General features: G+C 45.8%; 1 protein-coding gene across 1 annotated transcript; it reads right to left on the minus strand.

The window, feature by feature from the left end:
* Positions 1-26,304, minus strand: LOC137417225 (uncharacterized). Its single transcript, XM_078770460.1, has 3 exons — positions 26,214-26,304; positions 25,747-26,125; positions 1-3,223 (listed from the first exon to the last, which is right to left on the minus strand). The coding sequence occupies exons 2-3, from the start codon at positions 26,120-26,122 to the stop codon at positions 2,523-2,525; spliced, it is 1,077 nt and encodes a 358-aa protein (XP_078626586.1). The 5' UTR covers positions 26,123-26,125; positions 26,214-26,304; the 3' UTR covers positions 1-2,522.
* Positions 26,305-27,086: the final 782 nt, after the last annotated feature.

Raw genomic sequence — 27,086 nt, forward strand, 5'->3', positions numbered from 1 at the left:
TGTTAGGATCGAGTTTATTACAAGTAACAAAGGCCGCAGCAGGGAGGTACAAAGCTCCCAGGTAAGTGAGGTCTGGGGGAAGGTTACATGGGAAAGCTCCCCCATCCCTTCTGTCCCTCTCCAAAAGAAATACCCAAGTTCAAATTAAAATTCCTCCGAAGCAACCTGCAATATCCAAGATTCAAAGCAGGTCAATCTCTCTCGACCTCAAGCAAAACGTATTGTTTGTAAATCTATTGCAACAATACAGAGCAAAGCAAGTCCAGCCAAGTCTCATCATCCAGCTCTCCATCTCTTACAGCATTAGCCTCAGAAAAACCAACAGAACCACTGCCGAGGACAACAAATATCCCAGGAAACCGTTATAATACAGGACAAGCGAAATGGAACATTATTCAACAGATAAACATTACAGCTACTTTACTTTGATTAACCACCTACACGTCAATATCTGCCAATTTAATCCACAAACTGTGATTGGTGGAAAACAAGACATTTCATGCCTCTACTAACGCAGCTGCCACTCCTTCCACGCTAACCTCACCTTTCGAATGAACTATATTAAAGTCTTGAATTTTATGTCATTTTCAAGAACGGAGAACGATGCTCATGGAACGTGGCAGGTAGACCAGAAAAGAATGGACAACCTGATGAGAAGACGTTTTTTGTTTTTTTTAAACAAAGGAGCAGAAAACAAAAGTGGCATGTGGAGTTCCAGCACAGATGACATACAAGATTCCAGCAGGTTGCACAGTGCCATTTCTACCTGGATATCCATTTTACAGTATTCCTATATTTATGGGCAAGACTTTTTACAATATGCCTTTCCACAAAATGCACAAAAAAATTGATTGCAATCTGTTGAGAAGGTGGAAGAAGATCCTCCCCGGGGAGTATACACCAGACTCATTAGGTACTAACATATATTCTTTCATTTTTTGGTTCTGGGTACTCCACCGGCTCACATCTATCCTGTTTTGCATGTAAATGTAAGCTGGTCAGGTGACGTGCAAGCGTTGAACCATCATTTTCGATTGTTTATTTTGGGTCGTGCTTCTTTGACTTTCCAGGGACAGATATTGAGGTTCGTGCAAACATCTCCATCGACACGAGCAAGACAACTTCTTCATTCTGTCGATGGATTACTTTGCACGCCCGTTCTGCCTTTGCGTGTACATTTGTTACTCTTTCAGATTCCAAAATGGTTAACCATAATTGCTTTGTTCCCGAATGCAAATCGGACTCACGGAAATCGGAGAAATATCCGTGGATGAGACCGAGAGGTGTTGATGTTCTATCGTACAAAATGGCGGCTGCAGTGAATATATAAACACACGCACGGATGCATCTCCTTTAGCAATAGATGCAAAAATCTAGTATAATTTCTTGTAGCCCCGGAACAAAACAAATAATATGTTTAAAACAACGCTCACAGCTCCCGGAGCTCCCACCTCCCCTCCCAACATGACATAGTAAATATCATTTTAAAACTTACCCTGAACATTCACAAGCCCCGGTTATGTCCTTCTCATCTGTGATCAGAAGCACCCAATACAGATACACAGTCCATTCAATGGAAGCGAACCGTCGTGGGGGGTTGCGTAGCACACGTTCGTCCACTCGAGCCTTGCACCGCTGCACGTCCGGGGAGCTGAGAATGTTCTCCAAGTGTTTAATTGTGCGGAGGCACAGTCCTTTTCCAAATTTTTTTGACTTCTTTCAGAAGCTTTGTGAGCAATTTTTCGGTAACAATCCTCATCTCACACACGCACTATATACTTTATGATGCCACAGAGATCGCTAATTTCCTGGGGCTTCTGCTCATGCACCCCGAGCATTCTGGAGCGGTTTATGGCATTTTGAATGTCCCGTATTCAAAGGAGCTTTTCAGATATATTTCCGGTCTGTCTAGTTTCTTTATCATCCTCATTATTTGCTGCATACTCGTATTTATTTGGACTGAATTTTCTTTAATCTTCTTTGCAAATGTTGGGGCTACCCACGTTGCCTGCCTCCGAGTTTTACTTTTTATTTTTAAAACACTCGTACTTGGCATTTATCGCAAGGTGAGTTTGGGATACAGGTGTGGCCTTGCTTTCTTGTGTGCATCCAAATCTTGTATTTAACCAGACTTCATGGAACACCCCATGCAGTCTTGAGTGAAAAGGACTGCAAGCAGCAAATCTGAATGGTTGAGATGATGTAAAGCTACCGTACAGCTAAAGGAACGGTTTTTGAAAGTGCCAAGAAGGTGATTCGTGTTCCTCGATCAATTTGATAACATTCAATTTAAATCAAGTTGTTCCTCGATCATAAACTGACATCTGCTGACAGACAGAAAGATGACGCAATTGTTTAAACCCGCTTTGCGCGAGCGGGATAACGCCCTGTTCAGCCATTTATCTACAAGGCCGAGCAATCCACTGGTTTTTGTCGAGCCATTTGAACAGTAAAAGCGAGTACCTTGTTTTTGCATCCAATTTCTCTTTTAAATGCACAATGCCACAACCATTTTGAAGGCACTACTCCGTATGTGATTGCATATGTTTCTGACAGTTTGAGGACGAACTGAACCCCTTACTGCACACCGTGCATGTGTATGGCCGCTCCCCGGTGTGATAACGCATGTGTACCTGACAGTGCGATGAGGAAATGAACCCCTTACCGCACACCGTGCACGTGTATGGGCGCTCCCCTGTGTGAGTCTGCATGTGTCTGTGACAGTTCGACGACAAACTGAAGGTCTTATTGCACACGGTGCACATGTACGGGCGTTCTCCAGTGTGAATTCGCATGTGTTTCTGAGAGCTTGATGACTGACGGAATCCCTTACCACACACACTGCATGTATATGGCTTCTCTCCTGTGTGGATTCGTGTGTGCCTTTGAAGAGTGGACAAATGACCGAAAGATTTTGTGCACACCTTGCATGCATAAGGGCGCTCACCTGTGTGAATTCGCATGTGTCTCTGACAGTACGTGGAAGAATTGAATCCCTTTCCACAAACCTCGCAGCAATATGGCTTCTCACCCATGTGAAAATGAGCGTGCGCTGTGAAGGTGCTTTTATCACGCGTACTATAAGGACAATCGGTGCATTTGTACTTTTTATCACTGGAAGCTGGTCGATGCCTCTCCATGTGCACCTGCAAGGCGGCTGCGGTGGCGAAGCTGTGAGAGCAAATGGTGCAGATGAACTTCCCAAAGAGCTTCTCCCATTTACCTGTGAAGATCATCAAAACAATGCAGTGAGCTCTCCACAATAAGCAATCAGAAGAAAAATAAATAAATAAATGGGCAAAAATCGAAAAAGAATAAATTATCCCGTTGATCAAAATGTTATCATTTGTCAAGCGAGCAGGTCATTGCACACGACATCACCGATAAATCTCACCTCTCCTTTGTTTATTAGACATCTGTTAAATAATTATTTAAGTCACTGTTATGAGGTGTAATTGCTTTCAGTGCATTGGTACCCTCGCCAAAAGAGCATTTGTGTCTGTTTGTAACTTTTTTTTTTTTTAATACAGAATCGAGGCTCGTGAAAAAGCTAACATTTATTTCACAAACAAATCAAACAGACAAACAAAATATATAAAAGGAGGGAGCGGTAGACAAGATGGGGAGAGAAGATGGGGAGAGAAGATGGGGAGAGAAGGGGAAGCACACAAACACAACATTTGAGAGCAGGGACATCGGGAGTTGTGTGGGAGGGAGAGGGCTTGGGAGGAGGAGGCATGGGAAGGGGAGGGGAGGGGAGGGGTGGGAGAAGTTTAAAGCACAAGGACACTCCAAAGACTTCCAGGAAAGAAGTTGGTATTTCAAAAAAGGGGATTTGGGGTGAAATTAGTGTGGGTAGAAAAGATCAAGGTTTTGGATGGGGGAAGATAAGAGATGGTGGTGAACAGCTGTTTTAAAGACCTGGAGGGAGGAGTGGGACTGAAGAGAGTGAGGGAGTTTGTTCCAGAGGCGGGAGAAAAGAGGAATGAAGGAGTGAAGGTGAGCAGAGAGTCTTGATTTTGGCAGTTTAACCATAAGAGGGTTGCAGGCAGATCTTGTGCGACCTGTAGGAATATTTGGGGGACAGAGCCCAGAGAGAGCTGGGGGGGGGGGGGCAAGGCCGGAGAGGAGTCTGAAGAAGACGGAAAGACCACCAACCTGCCTGCAGTGAGTGAGTGAGTGAGTGAGTGAGAGGCCCTTGGAGTTAGCTTCATCGCGGGAGATTCCAATGATTCTGAACGCTTTTGTTTCAACAGCGTGAAGACGAGCGAGGTGTGAGGCAGGAGCACCAGCCCAGAGGGGAGAGCAGTATTCCATTGAGCTGTGGATGAAAGCCTTGTATGTGGTGAGGAGCTCAGGTGTGCCAAGGAAGGACTTCGCACGACGGAGGATGCCCAGTCGGCGACTGGCTTTGGAGGCCAGATTTGAAATGTGGTTTTCCCAGGAAAGATCATGGCAGATAGTGAGACCCAAAAGCTTGAGTGACAGAACTTCTTGGAGAGGATAATTCAGAAAGTGGATGGGAGGGTTGTCCAGTCGGTGTTTTCGGAGAGACATCGTAAGAGTGTGAGATTTGTCAGGATTGAAAGACATGTTCCACTTGTTTGCCCAGTCTGTGATTTTGTCCAGGTCTGCAGAGAGTGAGGAGGCTGCAGACTGCCGATCTGAGGGATGAGGAATGGAGCGACAGAGAGTAGAGTCATCAGCAAAGAGATAGAGAGGATTTTCAAGAGAGTCAGAGAGATCATTGATGAAGACCAGAAAAAGCACAGGGCCCAGAACACTGCCTTGGGGAACTCCAGCCTGAACAGGAAGAGGAGATGAGAGAAACCCATTCAGGGCCACATGTTGACTACGACTAGAGAGGAAGTCCGCCAGCCATGCGTGGAGATTTCCATGGATACCAAAGGAGGAGAGTTTGGTGAGCAGAGCGGGGTGCTGGACCGTATCGAAGGCACGTGATATGTCAAGGGAGACAGCTCTAATTTCCTGTTTGGCATTGAGGACCTCCATCCATTGTTGAGAAAGCAGAAGCAGCATGTCCAGAGTAGAGTGACCAGGTCTGAAACCAAATTGATGATCAGAGATCAAGCCATTGGAGAAGAGGAAAGATTTCATATCCAAAGCAATGATGGATTCCATGACTGCTGATAATTGGGAGAAGGCTGATTGGTCTGTAGTTGCTAGGATCTGTTTTTGCACCTTTTTGTGCAAAGCGGTGATGTTGGCCGATTTCCAAGCAGATGGCAGATGACCTTGAGCAAAGGAGAGGGTGAAGAGAACAGAGGGAGTGAAAGAGCGGAGGAACAGGATTTTAGGACCCGTGGGCTGATGCCGTCAGGTCCAGTTGCAGAATCAGTCGAGGGTGGACAGAAACTTTTCCACCTTGTCATGAGGAAAGGACACAGAGTCCAGGAGCAGCTGGGTACGACTGGGTACGGTGGGTACAGAGGGATGGGTTTGGGACAAGATTTAGAGGCAAACACAGAGTTGAGGCATTTAGCTTTTTCACGTGCGGAGTCAGCCATGTAGCCGTTTGAGGTGAGGGAGGGGATGGAGGGGGAACAAACACCAGAAACAGTTTTGACCAGACGCCACCAGGATTTGGAAGAGGGAGACAGATAAGAGAGTTCAGTCTTGAGAATGGAGAGATACTGTTTCCTGGCTCTCCTGAGGGTGGACACACACACTTGTTTCGGGCTTTGTGAAAGGAAATGAAATTTCCTTCCATTGGATTTGCTTTCCAGGAGACGAAGGCAAGTTGTTTCTGGGCAATAGCCTCACCACAAGATTCCGTGTATCATGGATGGGAGGAAGGGTATGACAACTGAAGATGATGGGATAAATCTGTGCATGAGAGAGAGCAATTTACTTTGGAAGAATTACCAGGATGAGTTGCTGTCAGAGGCGGTAGAGATGGGAAACCAGTCCAGATGATTGATGGCTGCTTGAAGACCGAGCCAGTTGGCCTGAGTGAAATGCCAGACTCGTCGACGCTGAGGAGGCTCTCTGAGAATGGTCAGAGAGATGTCCACTTTAACAAGCACATGATCAGATGAGCCGATTGGAGCAGAAGAAGAGCAGCAGACATTTTCAGGGAAGTTAGTCATAACCAAGTCCAGAAGAGAAGATGCTCCGTTGACTGAGATCCGGGTCGGGAAATTGACAGATTTTGTCATTGTGTCAATCCCAATGAGTCGCAGAAGTCCTTTGCTGAGGAGCCATGGCTGGTGAGAGGTACCCACACCCAGCCAAATGGCATAGTGACAATTGAAATCACCACATATGAGGAAGAGAGTTGGGATGGGTAGATAGAAGTTGGTCCATATTATCAGACAGCGAGATGTAGATGGAGTCATCACTGTTTGGTGGACGGTACAACACACATATGAACAAAAGGTGGGAGCGAAGGGGAAGCCATAGCCAAAGGTATTCCTGGGGGTGAGGTGGAGAGAGGGCAGTGCAGGGCGAGTGAGGAAGAGTTTTTTTATAAAGATAGCAACCCCACCCCCAGGACGCGGCTCAGGTCTATCATACCGGAGGAGGGAGTAACCTGGGAGAGATAAAGGAATCAAAGACATCATGAAGGAGGAAAGTTTCTGTAAAGCAGGTAACGTCTGGATTGTCAGAAGCAACCTGTATGGAGAGATCAGTCAAGTTTGAGCGAAGGCCCCGGATGTTGGAGGTCCATACCGTTAATGAAGAGGAAGGGGGAGCATCGGATACAGAACAGGGTGGGGGAGGGTGTAGGGTAAGATGTGGAAGAGGAAGAAGTGGTAGGGAGAGCTGTTGAAGGTGTGTCAGAGATTTCAGAATGGCTTGGAGAAAGGGAAGAATGGGGCGGACAAAAGGACAAAAGGTTTGGTGGTGATTGGGTGAGGGACAGTGAGGTGTTCTTTGAGGAGGGGGCAGAGCGAGGCAGAAGGTTGGGGGAGATGAAGGTGAAAGTTGGAAGGGGGAAGAAGCGGGGAGGACGCTTTGAGGAGGGGTGAGAGGGGAGGAGCGAGGGAGAGTCTCGGATGGGAGGGGTGTGGGGGGAGTTTAGAAGGGAAGGGGCAAGGGGGGAGATTTGAAAGGGATGGGTGATGGGGAAGATTTGGAGGGGAGGGGCAAGGGGAAGATTTGAAAGAGATTGGTGATGGGGAAGATTTGGAGGGGAGGGGCAAGGGGGGTAGATTTGGAGGGGAGGGGTGATGGGGAAGTTTTGGATGGGAGGGGTGATGGGGAAGTTTTGGAGGGAAGGGGTGATGGGGAAGATTTGGAAGGGAGGGGCAAGGGGGAAGATTTGAAAGGGATGGGTGATGGGGAAGATTTGGAGGGGAGGGGCAAGGGGGAAGATTTGAAAGAGATGGGTGATGGGGAAGATTTGGAGGGGAGGGGCAAGGGGATAGATTTGAAAGGGATGGGTGATGGGGAAGATTTGGAGGGGAGGGGTGATGGGGGAAGATTTGGAGGGGAGGGGTGAGATTGGATTTTAGAAAGTGTACGATTAATGGGAAACGAACATTTATTGCAAAATGAGTTTCTTGTGACCTTCCAGTCAAAAATACGTTTGAGGATGCTGAAGGAGGGGTGGAGTGCAGGAGAGTTTTGGGAATGTAGAAAAGAGGAACTGCAAGAGATGGAATTTTTTTTTTTGGAATGAATAGATTTGGTGAGCAAGTCGAAAGCATCCTTTTATAGAAGAAGAAGAAAAAGGTATTATAATATATGACAGAATACAGTTCTTCAGGGGAAAGTTTAAACATTTTTAAATTGAGCAGTGAAAACTATCTGGGGAAATGGAAAATGGAAATGGGGGTGAAACACGTGATCGAAGAACGAACGAACAAATAAGAACGAATAAACGAATAAGAACAACGAATAAGAACAGAGAAGGAATTTTTTTAATTTTTATTTTATTTTTTTGAGTTGAGATTTTAAACAAGGGTGAAACACAGAGAACAGGTTTAAACACAGGTTTAAACAGAGAACGAAAGTAATTGCAGCACAATTGACGGACCGCTGAGAGAAAAACAAAGCCTCAAGGTCAGACATGGTAGCCGACTCGGCCTCAAAATACGCGACACGAATTAACCGACGATTTTGTATACATGTATGAAAAATTAACACCGAGAATCTTACTAAAGACACACTATAGGTACACACACCAGATAGATACAGTTTCGACAAAAACACAATTGTGAAAAATTACTTAACTTCGAAAGCGTGAGCGCATGGACAGCTTCGAAAAGACGTGACCTCGCCGACCAAATCCAAATCGAAGATTTTTCAAGTATATTGGTTGGTGTTGTGCGTTATTCTGTCTGTTTACATGGAACATTACTAGGAACTAATAATAATAATAAAGAACGAATAATTAATTCATTACTATTACTATGATTTACAGGACATTTCCAATCCAAACCAAGACATTTCCTATCTCAACCAAAAGATGTCCTGTTCCAACCAAAACATTTCCTATCCCGACTGAAATACTCCCCACATTTTGCAAGACATCTCTTAAAGCCTTGCATTTTATATCATGAGAAGAGGGGGGAGGGGAGAGGGGGAGGGGAGAGGAGGGGGGAGGGGAGGGCAGGAGGGGAGGGGGAGATGGGATGGGGAGGGGAGGGGAGAAGAGGGGAGGGGAGAAGAGGGGAGGGGAGGGGAGAAGAGGGGAGGGGAGGGGAGAAGAGGGGAGGGGAGGGGAGGAAGAGGGAGGGGAGGGAGAAGAGGGGAGGGGAGGGGAGAAGAAGGGGAGGGAGGGGAGAAGAGGGGAGGGGAGGGGAGAAGAGGGGAGGGAGGGGGAGAAGAGGGGAGGGGAGGGGAGAAGAGGGAGGGGAGGGGAGAAGAGGGGAGGGGAGGGGAGAAGAGGGGAGGGGAGGGGAGAAGAGGGGAGGGGAGGGGAGAAGAGGGGAGGGGAGGGGAGAAGAGGGGAGGGGAGGGAGAAGAGGGGAGGGAGGGGAGAAGAGGGAGGGGAGGGGAGAAGAGGGAGAAGAGGGGAGGGGAGGGGAGAAGAGGGGAGGGGAGGGGAGAAGAGGGGAGGGGAGGGGAGAAGAGGGAAGGGAGGAGAGAAGAGGGGAGGGGAGGGAGGGGAGAAGAGGGGAGGGGAGGGGAGGGGAGAAGAGGGAGGGAGGGGAGAAGAGGGGGGGAGGGGAGAAGAGGGGGGGAGGGGAGAAGAGGGGGGGAGGGGAGAAGAGGGGGGGAGGGGAGAAGAGGGGGGAGGGGAGAAGAGGGGGGAGGGGAGAAGAGGGGGGAGGGGAGAAGAGGGGGAGGGGAAGAGGGGGGGAGGGGAGAAGAGGGGGGGAGGGGAGAAGAGGGGGGGAGGGAGAAGAGGGGGGGGAGGGGAGAAGAGGGGGGGGAGGGGAGAAGAGGGGGGGAGGGGAGAAGAGGGGGGGAGGGAGAAGAGGGGGGAGGGGAGAAGAGGGGGGAGGGGAGAAGAGGGGGGAGGGGAGAAGAGGGGGGAGGGAGAAGAAGAGGGGGAGGGGAGAAGAGGGGGGAGGGGAGAAGAGGGGGGAGGGAGAAGAGGGGGGAGGGTGATGGGGAGGAGGAGGGGGAAGGGGAGGGGGAGGGGGAGGGGGAGGGGGAGGGGGAGGGGAGGGGGGGAGGGGAGGGGGAAGCGGGAGGGAGGAGGGGGGGAAGGGGAGGGGAGGAGGGGGGGAAGGGGAGGGGAGGGGGAGGGGGAGAGGGGAGGAGGGGAGGGGAGGGGGGGGGAGGAGGGGAGGGGAGGGGGAGGGGAGAAGAACCCGGCATTGCCGGGCGGGAAGAGGAGGGAGGGGAGGGGAGGAGAGGGGGGGAGGGGAGAAGAGGGGGGGGGGAAGTACCCGGCATTCCGTGTATAAACGTGAGGGAGAAGAGGGGGAGGGAGGAGAGGGGGGAGGGGAGGAGAGGGGAGAGGGGGGAGGGGAGGGTGAGGATGAGGAGAGGGGAGGGAGGGGGAGGGGAGTGGGGAGGAGGGGAGGGGCAGGGGGAGGGGGGAGGGCGGGGGAAGGGGAGGGGAGGGGGGGGAGGGGGGAAGGGGAGGGGGATGGGGGAGAGGGAGGGGGGAGAGGGAGGGGGGAGAGGGAGGGGGGAGAGGGAGGGGGAAAAGGGGGAGGGGAGGAGAGGGGAGGGAGGGGAGGGAGGGAGGGAGGGGAGAAGAGGGGGGGGGAGTACCCGGCATTGCCGGGCAGGGAAGAGGAGGGAGGGGAACGGGGGGGAGGGGAGGGGGGGGAAGTACCGGGCATTCCGTGTATAAACGTGAGGGAGACGAGGGGGGAGGGGAGGAGAGGGGGGAGGGAGTAGAGGGGGGGAGGGGGAGGGGGGAGGAGGGGAGGAGAGGGGGGAGGGCGCGCGAATCATCGAATCAGCACGCTGCTTTGCCACCGATTCAGATTCCGTGTATAATATTCCTTGCTGAAAAAAATATGGATCTAAAGATGAAAGAAAAAAAAAACCTATGTGATGTGAATGGCAATGCTCCTCGCTGAAATGTGAAAAACGCAATCGCGCGGCAAGGAACATCACGTGATCGCTCTGAGCGATCGATTGCAACTCTGCGTCGTGTCGTGGGCGTGGCCAACGTGGCCTCATGCTCCCAGGTGATTGGCTAACTCGAGCTCGAGAGAGCCATAATGCGCTACGTTATGGCAAAAATATGGATCTAAAGATGAAAGGGGAAAAAACCTATGTGGTGTGAATGGCAATATTCCTCGCTGAAATGTGAAAAAACGGAATCGCTTTTCGCTCTGAAATACGTGCGAACGCGTAACTGAGTTAATGGCGGCAAGGAACATCACGTGATCGCTCTGAGCGAATCAGCGCGCTGCTCTGCCATTCCGGTCATAATATGCCTCGCTGAAATGCGCCGAGGTAAAAATATGGTTTAAAAATATTATGAAATAAATTTTTAGGTCGACCATGTTCTTCCCAGGCTCAATGGCCATGTTTGTGCCAAATATCAAGTACGTGAGCCTCTCCGTTTAGGAGTCTACCGGTAACGTAACGTAACACACACACACACACACACACACACACACACACACACACACACACACACACACACACACACACACACACACACACACACACACACACACACACACACACACACACACACACACACACACACACACTTTTATATATACATAGATATATATATATATATTTGATTTGATCTTTTGATATTTTTATATACAGTGCGTATAAAAAAAAAAAGGTAATCCGAATTCAAGGGGCTAATTCAAATAAATGCAAAGGTTATTTATTTTGACAATTTACATGTGGTTTACTAATTAAGAGGAGATCCTCGGCTTTCCATTGATACCTTCCATGCATCATTTCTATCACACATGACCGAGTACATGTTCATTGAAAATGACAAGTTCAAATCGCATTTTTACAAGTTTGGCTAATCGATGCAAGTCAGGATAATTGGTGCAAAATGAACGTCAGATGTGAACTTTTCTCAGGAATGATTGGCCTTTATGCACCCACACCTTCAACATGTCCACCTCCCCTTTCAACACAAAGCTCACAGTGGCGGAGCATGCCCTGAACTGCTCGTCTCACCACAGCCGGGTCATTGCGCAAAGCATCCACTTCATGTCGAATACGGCCCTGCAATTGGTCAAGATCACGGGGAGGAGTTACGAACACCTTGTTCTTTAAATGTCCCCAAAAGAAATAATCACATGGTGTGAGGTCAGGTGACCTTGCCGGCCATTCCACTGCATGGTTGAGGGCGATGACTCGGTCTCCACAGAGTTCCCTCAGTCGATCTCGGACAGCGATAACACGATGTGCTGGGGCGCCATCTTGGGCCCACCAGAGATATCTGAAGACACCACGAACCTGTCGCTCAAAGTTCTCCTCCAGCTGCGGTAAAACTTCATCATTGATCATCTGCAGATAACTGTTACCATTGACATTCCTTTGAAAGAAAAATGGTCCGATCACCTGACCACTTCCACAAAGTCCCAACCAAACAGTCCACTTTTGTCGATTCATGTTGGTGTCAAAATTAAATTCCGGGGGTTGTCCTGTCGGTGCATATTCAAGAACATTATGGGTATTGACCTTGCCGTCCATGGCAAAAGCAGCTTCGTCGCCGATAACGATACCGCAGGAAATTGACATCTGCTTCGCAACATGCTATCAACCATCCGGCAAGCACCAGCCTCCTGGCAAAATCACCTGGCATAGGTTGATGCCGGATGTGAATCCGATATGGATGTTGGTGGACGTCCAGTCTTGTGATTCGGTTGAATGTTGACGAAGGCAATCCCGTCCCATTTCGTCATGCGCTGGTATCCCTAGGATGCTCCAAAACTTGCTGCCTTACTGCTGCAATGTTCATTTCCGATCGTCCAGTGCGCCTCCTACCAGAATTCCCCTTGTTGCGGTTGAGGCTAGTGCCATGCTCTTGGTATTTTCTAACATTCACCCAGATGGTTTTGGCTGCTGGAGGCTCCCGTTCTGGGAAACGTTCCCTGAACGCATCACGAATGCGCTGCAAACTTCCAGTTTGGTGAAAGGTTGTAACCACGAACGTCCACTGTTCAGTCGTAAGTTGAACCATCTTTTCAATGACTCAGACTGTCTCTAAACCCATATACTGTAGGCCCATCTTAAATACCCATCAGAAACAAAGGATGATGCAACCGACGATTTACCAGACCAGCTTAACAATTTTACATAATCAACTTGGCAGTCGACAAGTAATGCGTCCATTTCAAACTGTCTTGCGCCGATTAGCCAAACTTGTAAAAATGCGATTTGAACTTGCCATTTTCAATGAACATGTACTCGGTCATGTGTGATAGCAATGATGCATGAAAGGCATCAATGGAAAGCTGAGGATCTCCTCATAATTGGTAAACCACATGTAAATTGTCAAACTAAATAACCTTCGCATATTAACCCGTTGAATTCGGATTACCTTTTTTTTGATACGCACTGTATATACAGTATATATTTTTTGTAACTGATATATGATCCACCACGCGATGACCAGGTTGCGCCGTGATTTTTGACCATGTCACAAAGGATTTTCCTATCACACGAACCTGGGTTACACTCCCCCTAAAATAAATTAATAAATTATATTAAATGGTCAAAAATCACGGGGCAACCCGGGTCACCGCGTGGTGGATCATACATAGTTTTTTGTCCTCTCAATGGTGAAGAATCACTTTTTAATTCTCGAATCGAGATCTGGATCTGGGTCTTCACCAAAATCGAATCAATTTTTCCTTTTCACATCCCCAACCTGCCCCCAAGTTTCGGCCAAATCTGTCCACAACATTTGGAGGTTATGTTTTCACCCCTGTCTATTTATCCGTTTGTTTGTTTTTGTTTGTGAACACAATATCTCAAAGTTGTGGACGGATTCGGACGAAATTTGGCAGAGATGTAGTGTTTGTGACAAGGACGAAATGGTTCGATTTTAATGAAGATCTGAATAGGGATTTGGATATGCTCATTATTTCATTTTTTAAAGTGATTCTTCACCATTGGAAGATAGGGCTAAAAACTATACATTGCGGGATATCTCAAAAAGTTATGGATGGATTTGGACGAAACTTAGTGGACAGGCTGTGTGTGTGACGAGGAAGAATCGATTCGATTTTGGTGAAGATCTGAATATAAATTCGGACATGATAATTATTTAATTTTTAAAGTGATTATTCACCATTGAGTGATATGGCCAACCAGGCGGAGGTATGCTCTCTACTGAGTCGTTCTCGTTTTCAGTGCATTGCTACCCTCACCAGAGAAGAGGGCATTGCATTTGGGTCCGTTTGTTACTTTAGAAAATCGAAGTGCGTATGTCTGTCTGTATGTCTGTCTGTATGTCTGTCTGTATGTCTGTCTGTATGTCTGTATGTCTGTATGTCTGTATGTCTGTATGTCTGTATGTCTGTATGTCTGTATGTCTGTATGTCTGTATGTCTGTGTCTGTATGTCTGTCTGTGTCTGTATGTCTGTGTCTGTATGTCTGTGTCTGTATGTCTGTGTCTGTATGTCTGTGTCTGTATGTCTGTGTCTGTATGTCTGTGTCTGTATGTCTGTGTCTGTATGTCTGTCTGTGTCTGTATGTCTGTCTGTGTCTGTATGTCTGTCTGTGTCTGTATGTCTGTCTGTGTCTGTATGTCTGTCTGTGTCTGTATGTCTGTCTGTGTCTGTATGTCTGTCTGTGTCTGTATGTCTGTCTGTGTCTGTATGTCTGTCTGTGTCTGTATGTCTGTCTGTGTCTGTATGTCTGTCTGTGTCTGTATGTCTGTCTGTGTCTGTATGTCTGTCTGTGTCTGTATGTCTGTCTGTGTCTGTATGTCTGTCTGTGTCTGTATGTCTGTCTGTGTCTGTATGTCTGTCTGTGTCTGTATGTCTGTCTGTGTCTGTATGTCTGTCTGTGTCTGTATGTCTGTCTGTGTCTGTATGTCTGTCTGTGTCTGTATGTCTGTCTGTGTCTGTATGTCTGTCTGTGTCTGTATGTCTGTCTGTGTCTGTATGTCTGTCTGTGTCTGTATGTCTGTCTGTGTCTGTATGTCTGTCTGTGTCTGTATGTCTGTCTGTGTCTGTATGTCTGTCTGTGTCTGTATGTCTGTCTGTGTCTGTATGTCTGTCTGTGTCTGTATGTCTGTCTGTGTCTGTATGTCTGTCTGTGTCTGTATGTCTGTGTCTGTATGTCTGTGTCTGTATGTCTGTGTCTGTATGTCTGTTAGGGTGCATCAAACGCCCCATGATTTTCAAAAAGTTGTTGTATTTTAATGTCTATTCCCTCAAATGTTACACTTGTTGGTAGAAGTATGTATGCAAAAAATAGATGAAATCAGAGGTGGTCCTGGGTGGCCACCGGCCACTTTTATATATTTAGGGCCATTTAGGGCCACAGCTAAACTACTTTACAAGATAATGTAAAATTAACTACAAGATAATGTAAAATTAACCATTATACCTATATACAAAAGTAAAGTCCTACTTTTACTAAATGCCTAATATCAAACAGTTAAAACAACCTTACATGTCAATGTAAAATTAACCAAAATCGTTCTTCATATTACAAAGTTGTAGTACAGTGTTGTAGTATTGTACTTTCATTGATTAAAAGTTTGAAAATGTATTAAGCACAACGCCAATGTCACTACTCCAACTTTGCTCGTTTCCGCAAATTTGGCCTCGCTTTGCGGTCACATTCAACCACTTGAAGAAGATTTTGGAAGTGGTCTTCTCTTCTTGCAGTTGAGACAAAATCAGTTGCGAGCTTTACTGCTCTCTCCGCAGGGTCATTCACAACATTAAGCCCATCCACAATGGACTTGGCTGCCTTGAAGTGCTCATTGTTCTGCCAAGTGTCAACATCCTCTGTTAGGAAGGTCATATCTAGGTGAAGAAGGTTTACTGTAAACCACGAGTCCTCGTTCACAAGATCAGCCAGGGTTGTCGCTTCTGTAATTTTTGGAAATGACGGTTTGCCATATCCAGAACCGTAGCGGTGTTTTGGAGTGCTTGGCATTTCATCTGGTTGTATGGCCAGTAACACATCTGCAAGGGCACGACGATCCTTTTGAGGAATTGCATTGCTGAACAGTGCCAAAACAACCAGTTCTGGGGTTAAATACCACAAATGTCTATCAAAGGCTTTCACAGCGCTGACTGAAATGGTTGAGTTGACAGCTTTATAGTTGAGCAGAGTCTTGTAAAAGCACAAATCAAACCATGGGGCATTTGAAGCAGACTGACATATGAGCCACCAATCACAATAAATATAAACAACAAAAACAACAAACTCCTTCAGTTTTTTCTGTTGATGTTGTGTTGTTACAGTTCCTCGAGGTAGTAGAGAAATTTGCTCTTCAAGTAGGCATATTTTGATGGAATAAAGAATCTTTGACATCCACCTTGCTTTATGCATGGCCCCTGGTCTGTGGAGTGTTCCTTGTTTTGTGACATCATCATCGAGGACTACCTGGCAGAGTTGTGCCATTTCCTTGTAGTCTTCCCTACAGTATGAAGCGCTTGTGCGGATTGTGCTTAAAACCTTGTTTTTGCAGGATAAAAGCAGCTGTTGTGCATAGTCATTGTACATGGAAATGTCAATTTTGGTTAAACTTTCATTCTTTGCATGCGATATGCGTTCCCAATTCTTCTGGAATTTTTGGAACAAAGATACTTCTGGAGACTTTGATGCCTCAATTTTGAGAACGTCAAACACATGATCCAGGATTACCTCTCCAACATGATGGCGACATGCACACCACAGAAGAGCACGGTCCAGTTTTGATTGAATGGTAACACAGGCAGCTGTAACGTGTCCAGTGTTTGATGCTGTTGTGTCAAAACATAAGTTGACAACTGATTGTTTGCACTTCCATGAATGTAGATACGTGTAAGTGTGCTCGGCAATGATGTCACCTGATGACCTATCACTTCCAGGAGGATATCTAGCCACCCCCAGTAGCTTTACATCAGTGGCATTCCCAACCAACACTGGCAATCTTTCTTCCTTGACATTCTTGTTTGTGAGCGTTGGTATCTGCTTGCCATCCCAGTGAAGTGTTGCAGCTGTTGGGGCGATCCAATTTTCTTGAATATCTTTGGCGATAGCACTTGTTATTGATCGTCGAGCCTTATCAGCAGTTGAGTACGACTTGGCCACACGACGTGGATCACCTCCTGCCTCTTGAATTACAGCTTTGGTGAGCGCAACCTGTTGAACAGGAGTTATGTTTAGTCGAGTAGCAACAGACACAACTGAATGTCTTTTCAGAATATCATGAGGAATAAAGGCAGATGTACCTGCATATGTTGATCTGTGGTGACTACGCTTCCTTTGAAACTCTGGAATCGCCTCTTCTTCAGTTTCTTCCAAGCTATCTGCAGAGTCACTATCATCAGAGCATACAGAACTAATTGTCATCTCTTGTACACTGGATGATTCATGACGTTCTCGTCTTGAAGCTTCCGCTAAGAGGCGTTTTTCTTTTCTATGATCTTTATCAACTTTCTTCTTGTCAACACCACCAAATGAGGCTACTCTGTCAGATTTCATTGACTCTAAAAATACTCTATCTTCCTCATTCTTAATGTTTGTCATTGCATCTTTTGTCCATACACCAAAGGTCTTATCAAGACGTTCATTCATGGTTTGCAACTTAGCCAAAGTGCTTGGAGATTCTCCGCGAGAAACAGGTATTTGACGCAATTTGTTATTGTCATTAAGAAGGTCAAGTATTAGTTTGCAGCATTGATGGTCTGAAAGCATAGGAATATTTGCTTTAGTGTAGAATTTTTTCAGCTGGATAAGGACGATGCTGGCAGATTTCCATTTCAGTGGCTGAGTTTGTTTGCCTTCACATATTTCTTTCTGGATGTACCACATCACGCATCGAAGAACCTGCCGGCAAGTTGGGAGGCGGACTCCTGTCAATGTACCATCTGCTTCTGTAAAAGCATTGCCAAGACCAAAAATGGCACTTGCTAATCTGGTCTTCTTATCTGCCATCTGAAAGAAAATAAAGGATATTATTAGACTACTAGTATGGGACCCACGATTAGACCTCCGATTTCATTCATGTAAAAATACAAACTAATTATCAAACCATCGTTTTTTGCATAAAATTGTTATATTTGTATTCCTCTCATCAAGACCTTCAATTTGATACCAAACATGACTAGGTTTGGGTGTAAAATAACAAAATCAAACATTTTTACATAGTGCGGCCCCGAAAATGGCCCTAAATATATAAAAGTGGCCGGTGGCCACCCAGGACCACCTCTGATTTCATTTATTTTTTGCATACATACTTCTACCAACAAGTGTAACATTTGAGAGAATAGACATTAAAATCCAAGAACCTAAGGGCGTTTGATGCACCCTAATGTCTGTGTCTGTATGTCTGTGTCTGTATGTCTGTGTCTGTATGTCTGTGTCTGTATGTCTGTGTCTGTATGTCTGTGTCTGTATGTCTGTGTCTGTATGTCTGTGTCTGTATGTCTGTGTCTGTATGTCTGTGTCTGTATGTCTGTGTCTGTATGTCTGTGTCTGTATGTCTGTGTCTGTATGTCTGTGTCTGTATGTCTGTGTCTGTATGTCTGTGTCTGTATGTCTGTGTCTGTATGTCTGTGTCTGTATGTCTGTGTCTGTATGTCTGTGTCTGTATGTCTGTGTCTGTATGTCTGTGTCTGTATGTCTGTGTCTGTATGTCTGTGTCTGTATGTCTGTGTCTGTATGTCTGTGTCTGTATGTCTGTGTCTGTATGTCTGTGTCTGTATGTCTGTGTCTGTATGTCTGTGTCTGTATGTCTGTGTCTGTATGTCTGTGTCTGTATGTCTGTGTCTGTATGTCTGTGTCTGTATGTCTGTGTCTGTATGTCTGTGTCTGTATGTCTGTGTCTGTATGTCTGTGTCTGTATGTCTGTGTCTGTATGTCTGTGTCTGTATGTCTGTGTCTGTATGTCTGTGTCTGTATGTCTGTGTCTGTATGTCTGTGTCTGTATGTCTGTGTCTGTATGTCTGTGTCTGTATGTCTGTGTCTGTATGTCTGTGTCTGTATGTCTGTGTCTGTATGTCTGTGTCTGTATGTCTGTGTCTGTATGTCTGTGTCTGTATGTCTGTGTCTGTATGTCTGTGTCTGTATGTCTGTGTCTGTATGTCTGTGTCTGTATGTCTGTGTCTGTATGTCTGTGTCTGTATGTCTGTGTCTGTATGTCTGTGTCTGTATGTCTGTGTCTGTATGTCTGTGTCTGTATGTCTGTGTCTGTATGTCTGTGTCTGTATGTCTGTGTCTGTATGTCTGTGTCTGTATGTCTGTGTCTGTATGTCTGTGTCTGTATGTCTGTGTCTGTATGTCTGTGTCTGTATGTCTGTGTCTGTATGTCTGTGTCTGTATGTCTGTGTCTGTATGTCTGTGTCTGTATGTCTGTGTCTGTATGTCTGTGTCTGTATGTCTGTGTCTGTATGTCTGTGTCTGTATGTCTGTGTCTGTATGTCTGTGTCTGTATGTCTGTGTCTGTATGTCTGTGTCTGTATGTCTGTGTCTGTATGTCTGTGTCTGTATGTCTGTGTCTGTATGTCTGTGTCTGTATGTCTGTGTCTGTATGTCTGTGTCTGTATGTCTGTGTCTGTATGTCTGTGTCTGTATGTCTGTGTCTGTATGTCTGTGTCTGTATGTCTGTGTCTGTATGTCTGTGTCTGTATGTCTGTGTCTGTATGTCTGTGTCTGTATGTCTGTGTCTGTATGTCTGTGTCTGTATGTCTGTGTCTGTATGTCTGTGTCTGTATGTCTGTGTCTGTATGTCTGTGTCTGTATGTCTGTGTCTGTATGTCTGTGTCTGTATGTCTGTGTCTGTATGTCTGTGTCTGTATGTCTGTGTCTGTATGTCTGTGTCTGTATGTCTGTGTCTGTATGTCTGTGTCTGTATGTCTGTGTCTGTATGTCTGTGTCTGTATGTCTGTGTCTGTATGTCTGTGTCTGTATGTCTGTGTCTGTATGTCTGTGTCTGTATGTCTGTGTCTGTATGTCTGTGTCTGTATGTCTGTGTCTGTATGTCTGTGTCTGTATGTCTGTGTCTGTATGTCTGTGTCTGTATGTCTGTGTCTGTATGTCTGTGTCTGTATGTCTGTGTCTGTATGTCTGTGTCTGTATGTCTGTGTCTGTATGTCTGTGTGTGTATGTCTGTGTGTATGTCTGTGTGTATGTCTGTGTGTATGTCTGTGTGTATGTCTGTGTGTATGTCTGTGTGTATGTCTGTGTGTATGTCTGTGTGTATGTCTGTGTGTATGTCTGTGTGTATGTCTGTGTGTATGTCTGTGTGTATGTCTGTGTGTATGTCTGTGTGTATGTCTGTGTGTATGTCTGTATGTATGTCTGTATGTATGTCTGTATGTATGTATGTCGCCTGCAGGTCACAATTTTCATCCGATCTTCAAGAAACCTCACCAAATGGTAGAGTTGATCACAAGCAAAATGCCTATTGTTTTTTGGGTCAATAGGTCAGCAGAGACCAAAGGTCACCAACTTTGTCGAATTTCTAACATCTTCAATTGTCATCCGATTGACTTGAGATTTGAAAGAGAATTTGCATATCTGGTCAATGAATTCAACCACCAAGTATGTTGAGGTCAACATCGGCCAAAAGGTCAACATAGGCCATATTTCTAAAATCCGCAATTTTCCTCCGATTGATTTGAAATTTGAAGAGGATTTACATATCGGCTAACTGAATTCGACCACCAACTATTTTTGAGATCAACATAGGCCAAAGGTCAGCCACTTTTATGAAATTTCTAAAATCCTCAATTTTCATCCGATTGACTTGAAATGTGAATAGTATTGTCGTGTGATTCCCCTCGGTGAAGACCGGGAAATCACGGATAGCAATCGAGCATTACTTTGAGGCAACGATCCAATACGGACTCACTATAGAAGTGAGAAGGAAGAAGAAGCTGGACACTTTTACCTGACACGATCTCCGAGCAGTCTTCAATCCTGTGGAAATTAAACTCACACAAACCCGATTTTATGTACAAAAATAAACAAGGCTTTATTGCCACGAATGCCGATAATACAAAATAAAACGCGTTGGTTACTAACTATGGTTCCTATTCGGAGTGCTCCCACACCAGACGTATCAAACACACAGGGGAATATATATGAACAAGAGAAAATGACCACAGTGTGGTCACCAGCTGCGATGTGAAGAATCATGAGGATATCCGTTGTAATATGCGCTACCAAATTTATTCTGGTTTCTTCAAACAAATCGCGATTTTAGTCCGCGATGTTCTTACCTCATACCAACGCACGTCCGAGTGTATGCGCATGCGCTATTCAATAATTACACATAATTTGTGTCAAGTTCTGTGAAACGAGATTGATATGAAAACATTCATGTTTAGTTGTCTTTGTTGCTAAATTTATTCTGGTTTCTTCAAACAAATCGCGATTTTAGTCCGCGATGTTCTTACTTCATACCAACGCACGTCCGAGTGGATGCGCAAGCGCTATTCAAAAAGGCACCCCAACAACAAGAACAACAACGCGGTCCTCTCATAGAGCTGCTCGTCACAGCTAAAAATAAAAGCTGTGCGTGTGTGTGTGTGGGCTTAGCTCGATCGGATGACATCTCTCGCCACGACCCGTCTCAGGCCCGTTGGCGGGAAGGCCTCGACGCGCCCTTGTTCACTAGACCTCGATAAGGCCTCCCGCGCGGCCCGTCCATGCCCCCTCCAGGCAGGTCGCGTGAGTGAGCGAACGATCTGCAGCTCCCTTTGTCCCGCACACCTTTGTTCCGCATGACAGGTCACGTCCCGCACACCGTCGCTCACCAATGACCGGACCAAAATAGACCAGGTCGAGCAGAAGGTCCAAGCGCAAGAACGATCCAGAACGAGAAGCGGGTAGAAGAGGAAAACGTCGGTTTCTCTTCACCTTTTTATAATCTCCCCTTGACCAATCAGCTGGCTCCTTGTCTCTGGGCTTCAGCTGCGTGCCGATTGGCCCTGCCTGCCAATGGTGTGATCTCCCCATCAAACCCTTCGACCAATCCGTCGTGAGGTGGGCGTGGCCTCAGCCTGCCTGAGCAATGTGTGTCTGCCAAGTCGTGGTTGTCAGCCCGAGTGCATCATCTGGGTTCCGGTTAGTTTTATTGTTGAGGGGATTTAATTAGTGTGTGCGATGCTATTGGGCCGACCCAGTGTATATTGGTGTCGTGCCACAAGGGACAATGGATAAATCACAAGGTCTCACACAGGGGAATTAGCATAATCCCTACTCTCAACACGAGGCCATCCTTGTATGACCACAAAGATACACTTACGCGAACAAACCGCCTAAACAAAATTACATGTGGGGTTCCCCATCACGATAATCGGAGCACACTACCTATACAGATCTACCTGAATCTATATATCACTCTACCCCAAATTCATAACAGTATTTACATATCAGCAAACTGAATCCAACCACCAACTATTTTTGAGGTCAACATAGGCTAAAAGGTCAACATCTGTCAAAGGTCAACCATTTTTTTCCAATTTCTAAAATCCTCAATTTTCATACGATTGACTTTAAATTTGAAAAGGATTTACATATCGGCTAAATGAATTCAACCAACAACTATTTTTGAGGTCAACATAGGCCAAAAGATAAAGATCGGCCAAATTTCTAAAATTGTCAATTTTCATCCGATTAACTTAAACTTTGAAGACGATTTGCACATCAGGTCACTGAATTCTTCCACAAATTATTTTTGAGGTCAAAAGGATGCTCTACTGAGTGCCATTCTACTTTGTTCTGTTTTGCCAAGTGTCGCTCTACGAGTGATTTATCATTTGTTTGTCTGTTTGTTTGTCCGCACAGAAAATGTATGCTTTTCTCTGCAAGCATTGGTCCGATTGGCAATAAATTTTCACCATTGCTGCACCTCCTCCTGTATAATTTTGTAATGATAATGAAATAATGACATATGTCACGTGGTACGGGCGCCATTTGGAGAAACCGGAAACCTTTGCACCTCTAAATCTCCGAAAGCGCCATGTAGAAAAAACTGACATGGCTCATTGCAAAGAACTCTCCATGGGGAATAACATGTTAATGATGACGTCATAGCCTGGTGTTGGCTTAGCGGTTAGGGTGCTGGCTCGGGATCCTAGGATCCTTGGTTCGAATCCAGGTCGATCGCTGAATTAACGCCAGGGGGTTGACTCAGCCTGTCATCCTTCTGAGGTCGGCAAATTTGAGTACCAGTTCACTGGCAATTCCCTGTGCGTCGTAAAAGGCGACACAGGGTTGGCGGCAGGAAGGGCATCCGGCCATAAAACATTGCTTCAAAAAGGGGATCACGGTGCCCGAAAAAAGTCCAACCCCTGCTCTCGTGGGGGGAAAAAATGGCCTCTAAAGGTGGTTCAATGATGACGTCATAGGTGCCTTCATTATGATGTCAATTGGAAAAGCACAAAACTTCATCCAATCAGAATGAAATTTCTTGTCTAGTTTTAGAGATAAATTGGTGGTGAAAAAAAAATGACGTCATTGGTCATGTGGTTCGGCCCTCATATTTCTACCCTCGACAGAGGAAAGGGTATTGCATTTGGGTAGTTTGTTTGTTTGTCTGTCTGCACAGAATGCGAGTATGTTTTCTTTGCAACCGTTGGTCTGATTGCCAATAAATTTTCACCATAGGAGTGCCTCCTGTAGATTTTTTTTTTAATGATACTTATGACATCATAGGTCACATGGTATGGACACAATCTTGGAAAAAAACGAAAAACTTTCACCTCCATCTCATAAACCACTCCATGGGGAAAAAAAGAAATTTGGCTCATTGTCAAGTACTCCCCAAGGGAGAATAACATATGTTCATGATGTCATAGGTGTCTTCATTATGATGTCATAATTAGACAAATAATGCTTGATCAGTTTGAAATTACTTGTGCACGATTTACACAAATTGTATGGCAGAATTAAATTAATGATGTCATTGGTCAACAAAGACACCAAAGACCCAAAAGACCCGAAAGACCCAAATGGCCCTAAAGAACCCAAATGGCCCTAAAGACCCAAAAGACCCTGAAGACCCAAAACACCACGAAGACCCAAAACATCATGAAGACCCAAAACATCATGAAGACCCAAAACACCATGAAGACCCAAAAGACCCAAAATGGTCAAAGATGCCTATCCCTCTGAAATGACGTGTGCTGAGTCACGCTAGTAATAATAATTGATGAAGGAATCATAGATAAGAAACGAGTAATGAGTGATATTGTGATGCTCGTGCGAGGTATGTTACGTTTGTAGGGGGTAGGCAGTGATTACCTTAGTCCAGGTAGAACTGAATAGGTACTATGCTCCGACTGTCATGAAGAAGAAGAAACCCCATGTAAGAAATAGGAAATTCGTGTCGACCGTATGTTGTAGAAAAGTGTATCTTCGTCCCCATGAGAGGGGTGGGTTTTGTTAATTAGCTAGGGATTGTGGGTAAATTAATCCCCTGCATGTGTGGCCTTGGTTATTTTTCCTCTGTTCCTTATGACACATGCAGCACGCATAGACAGAAATCACCCATTAACCACTCTAAATAAAAACCAACTGGAAAACAGGACTTTGAGCACTACTGCAGATAACATCGACCTGGTTAGCAGCCAGGCACAAAAGGTCTGTGAGGTCACGCCCCGAAAAAGCAGTGATCGGTCCGGGATTTGATTGGCGTAAGGACTAGTAAGATGGGACTCGCTGATCGGAGCAGACACGGAGACGTCGTGGGATGACGTCAGAGCCTCGAGTACAAAAACAATTAGAACAGCGGACATTTCTCTCTCGGGTTCTGGATCTGGTGGTGAACGGTCATGCTCCGACATCGCTCTTCTTTTGTTTCTCGAGTCCTGGCTTTTTATAATGAACGGTCGAGGCTTTGCACTTCCTCACATAGTCTGGCTGTGGTGTTGGTTTTGGGAAACACGATCGTGAGGATAAACGCGGCTGGAAGAGCGAACTGTGCACGGAGGCCTGGTTTTCCTGCCCACAAGCCGCACGGCAAAGCGTGCGGTTCCCTCCAAGGTCGCGGGGAGTTTTGCCGATTCCTGGCGAGATTCAAGAGCAGCTCGGAGCGAAGTGCCCACAAAATAACACATTTATTTTCCAGTTATTTTTCCCCTCGTGTTGTAATAGAGTCTGCATGTGGGGGCACTCCAATTAGGAATTTAGTTTTATCGCGCATTATTTTGTGACCGTCATTTTCTTTAATAAAGCTGGTATTTTTGTACATTTTAATTCCGTGTCGTTTGAGTTGATTATTGCAGGGTGGAGTTGTGCAGGTAAGCCCTCATGGCTTCTCCCCCACTTGCTCCATGCACGCATAACGAAGGTGCCATAGAATTAAACGCCTCGGAGTTAAAGCTCGTTTGGTCATCTGTGTCGCCCTGCGGTGTTCACTACAGGGTAGTCACACGACAGTATTTCATACCAGTGGATTCTTCCTCCTCCTATACCCCATTTGCGTTATATATTTACCTTCTATTTGTCCACCTCCTCATATTCCCGTTATAGGTGTCTTATTTCACAATAAGCCTGGTGTTGGCTTAATGGTTAAGGTGTCTGGCTTGAGATCTTTGAATCCTGAGTTCGAGTCCCTGTCATTCTGTTGAATCAACACCAGGTGGGTCGATTCAGCCTGTTCATCCTTCCGAGGTTGACAAAATGAGTACCAGATGACTGGTAATGGGGGGTGGCGGGGGCATTGCAATGTGGGGGGAGGGCCCAGATGATGATGCAATGCCCCCAGAAGATGATGCAATGCAATTCCCTGTGAAGATGATGCGATGCCCCCAGATGATGATTATGCAATGCCCCCAGAAGACGATGCAATGCCCCCAGAAGATGATGCAATGCCCTCAGAAGATGATGCAATGCCCTCAGAAGATGATGATGCAATGCCCCCAGAAGATGATGCAATGCCCCCAGAAGATGATGTAATGCCCCCAGAAGATGATGTAATGCCCCCAGAAGATGATGTAATGCCCCCAGAAGATGATGTAATGCCCCCAGAAGATGTAATGCCCCCAGAAGATGATGATGCAATGCCCCCAGAAGATGATGATGCAATGCCCCCAGAAGATGATGATGCAACCATGATATTTTTAAAGGACAATCCATTGTTAAAGAGACCTGAAAGCCATATTTTGTATTGAGGTTCCCCCATTGTTATCATAAGATGTACATTTCTTGTATTTTATGTTTGATTGAATCAAGACTAGAAACTAAAGACAGAAACTGGAACTCACCAAGAACCGGGTCCTCTTGAGGACCAATGGAGTCCTTGTCTTCGCTCTGCATCCGCAGGACTCCACCAGATCCTCCCGACTCCTCGAAGTCCTCACTGCGTCCTGGTATGAAGGTCCGTTCCGATCCTTGCTCCGCACGGCACGACTCCATGTACCAACAGAGCTCCGCGTACATGGTGCAGGTGAACTTTCGTGCGGACAAAGCACGGAATCGAACCCTCACCGGGGCGGGCTCGGCCCGGGCACAGAGACCCCCGAGGATCTCGACCCCCAGGCCCGTAACCGCGGCTCGAAGAGACTCCTCCGATAAACCTTGGAGCTCCAGCCAGACCGGGAGCGGACCCAGGCCGCCCTGAGTCGCCCTCTTCCTCTCCATTTTCTGTGAGGAAATCGCGCAATTAAAACGGGTATAAAAACACGAACTTGTTAATTTTTTTAGAGAGATAATTACTCATAAACACACATACCAGAAAACTATAAAATAAATACAATAGAATTACTCTGTACGTGATCCCACTTCAACAATTACACAAAATCTCGCGATATCTGAGCTGCTGTGGCGGTTGTTGTTGTTGTTGTTGTTGTTTGAAGGATTATTCCCGTGAGTCTGCGATGACGTAAAAAATAACGAAAGGAGATCACGTTTGGCCGAGCAGACAACGATTTGTATGGATGAAGAGAGGCGACAGAGAATGTAAAGTGATAATGCAATCGGGGTGTTTAAAGTACGGATCACGTGGTCGTACAAAGCTCAGAAATGTTTCGGGAAGGACAAAACGATTAACTGATTCAGAGATTTTATTCATTCACCGTCGGATTAATAACAAAAAATATGTGAGTACCTGGTACTCACCTGGTAGAATAAACAGCATACTGCACTGACTAAAGATATTTTCAACCAATTTCAATGGTTGCCTGAAGACAGGGCAGCATGAAGAATCATACTAACATGATCATAAGACTTTAAATAAACAAATAAAACAAGAAGACGTCATGCAGAGTACAAAGGTTGCCATTGATCCAGCAAATTGTCCATTTCATCAAGATAAAAATTGTCTATCTTGATCAAAGCTCGGGTCAATAGGATGAAAAGTGATGATTATTCAGATGAAAATTGATGACTTTGGAAGTTTGACCTTGAGTTTACCTTTGACCTTTGACCTCAAAAATAGTTGGTTTCCCAATTCAGTGAGGCACTATACAAATGCTGTTAAAATTTCAAGTCAATCGGATGAAAATTGATGATTTTTCAGACGACAATTGATGATTTTGGAAGTTTGACCTTGAGTTGACCTTTGACCTTTTGCCCTCAAAAATATTTTGTTTCCCAATTCAGTGAG

The sequence above is a fragment of the Myxine glutinosa genome, chromosome 1 (assembly GCF_964187855.1).
Source record: "Myxine glutinosa chromosome 1, kmMyxGlut1.1, whole genome shotgun sequence".
Taxonomy (NCBI): Eukaryota; Metazoa; Chordata; class Myxini; order Myxiniformes; family Myxinidae; genus Myxine; species Myxine glutinosa.

What these genes read in the sequence shown, in the direction of transcription:
- LOC137417225 (XM_078770460.1), bottom strand. Translation starts at nt 26,122, where the DNA reads ATGGAGAGGAAGAGGGCGACTCAGGGCGGCCTGGGTCCGCTCCCGGTC. An exon ending in TCAAGAGGACCCGGTTCTTG is followed by an intron (nt 3,224 to 25,746) that starts GTGAGTTCCAGT and finishes TGATCTTCACAG; the next exon opens with GTAAATGGGAGAAGCTCTTT.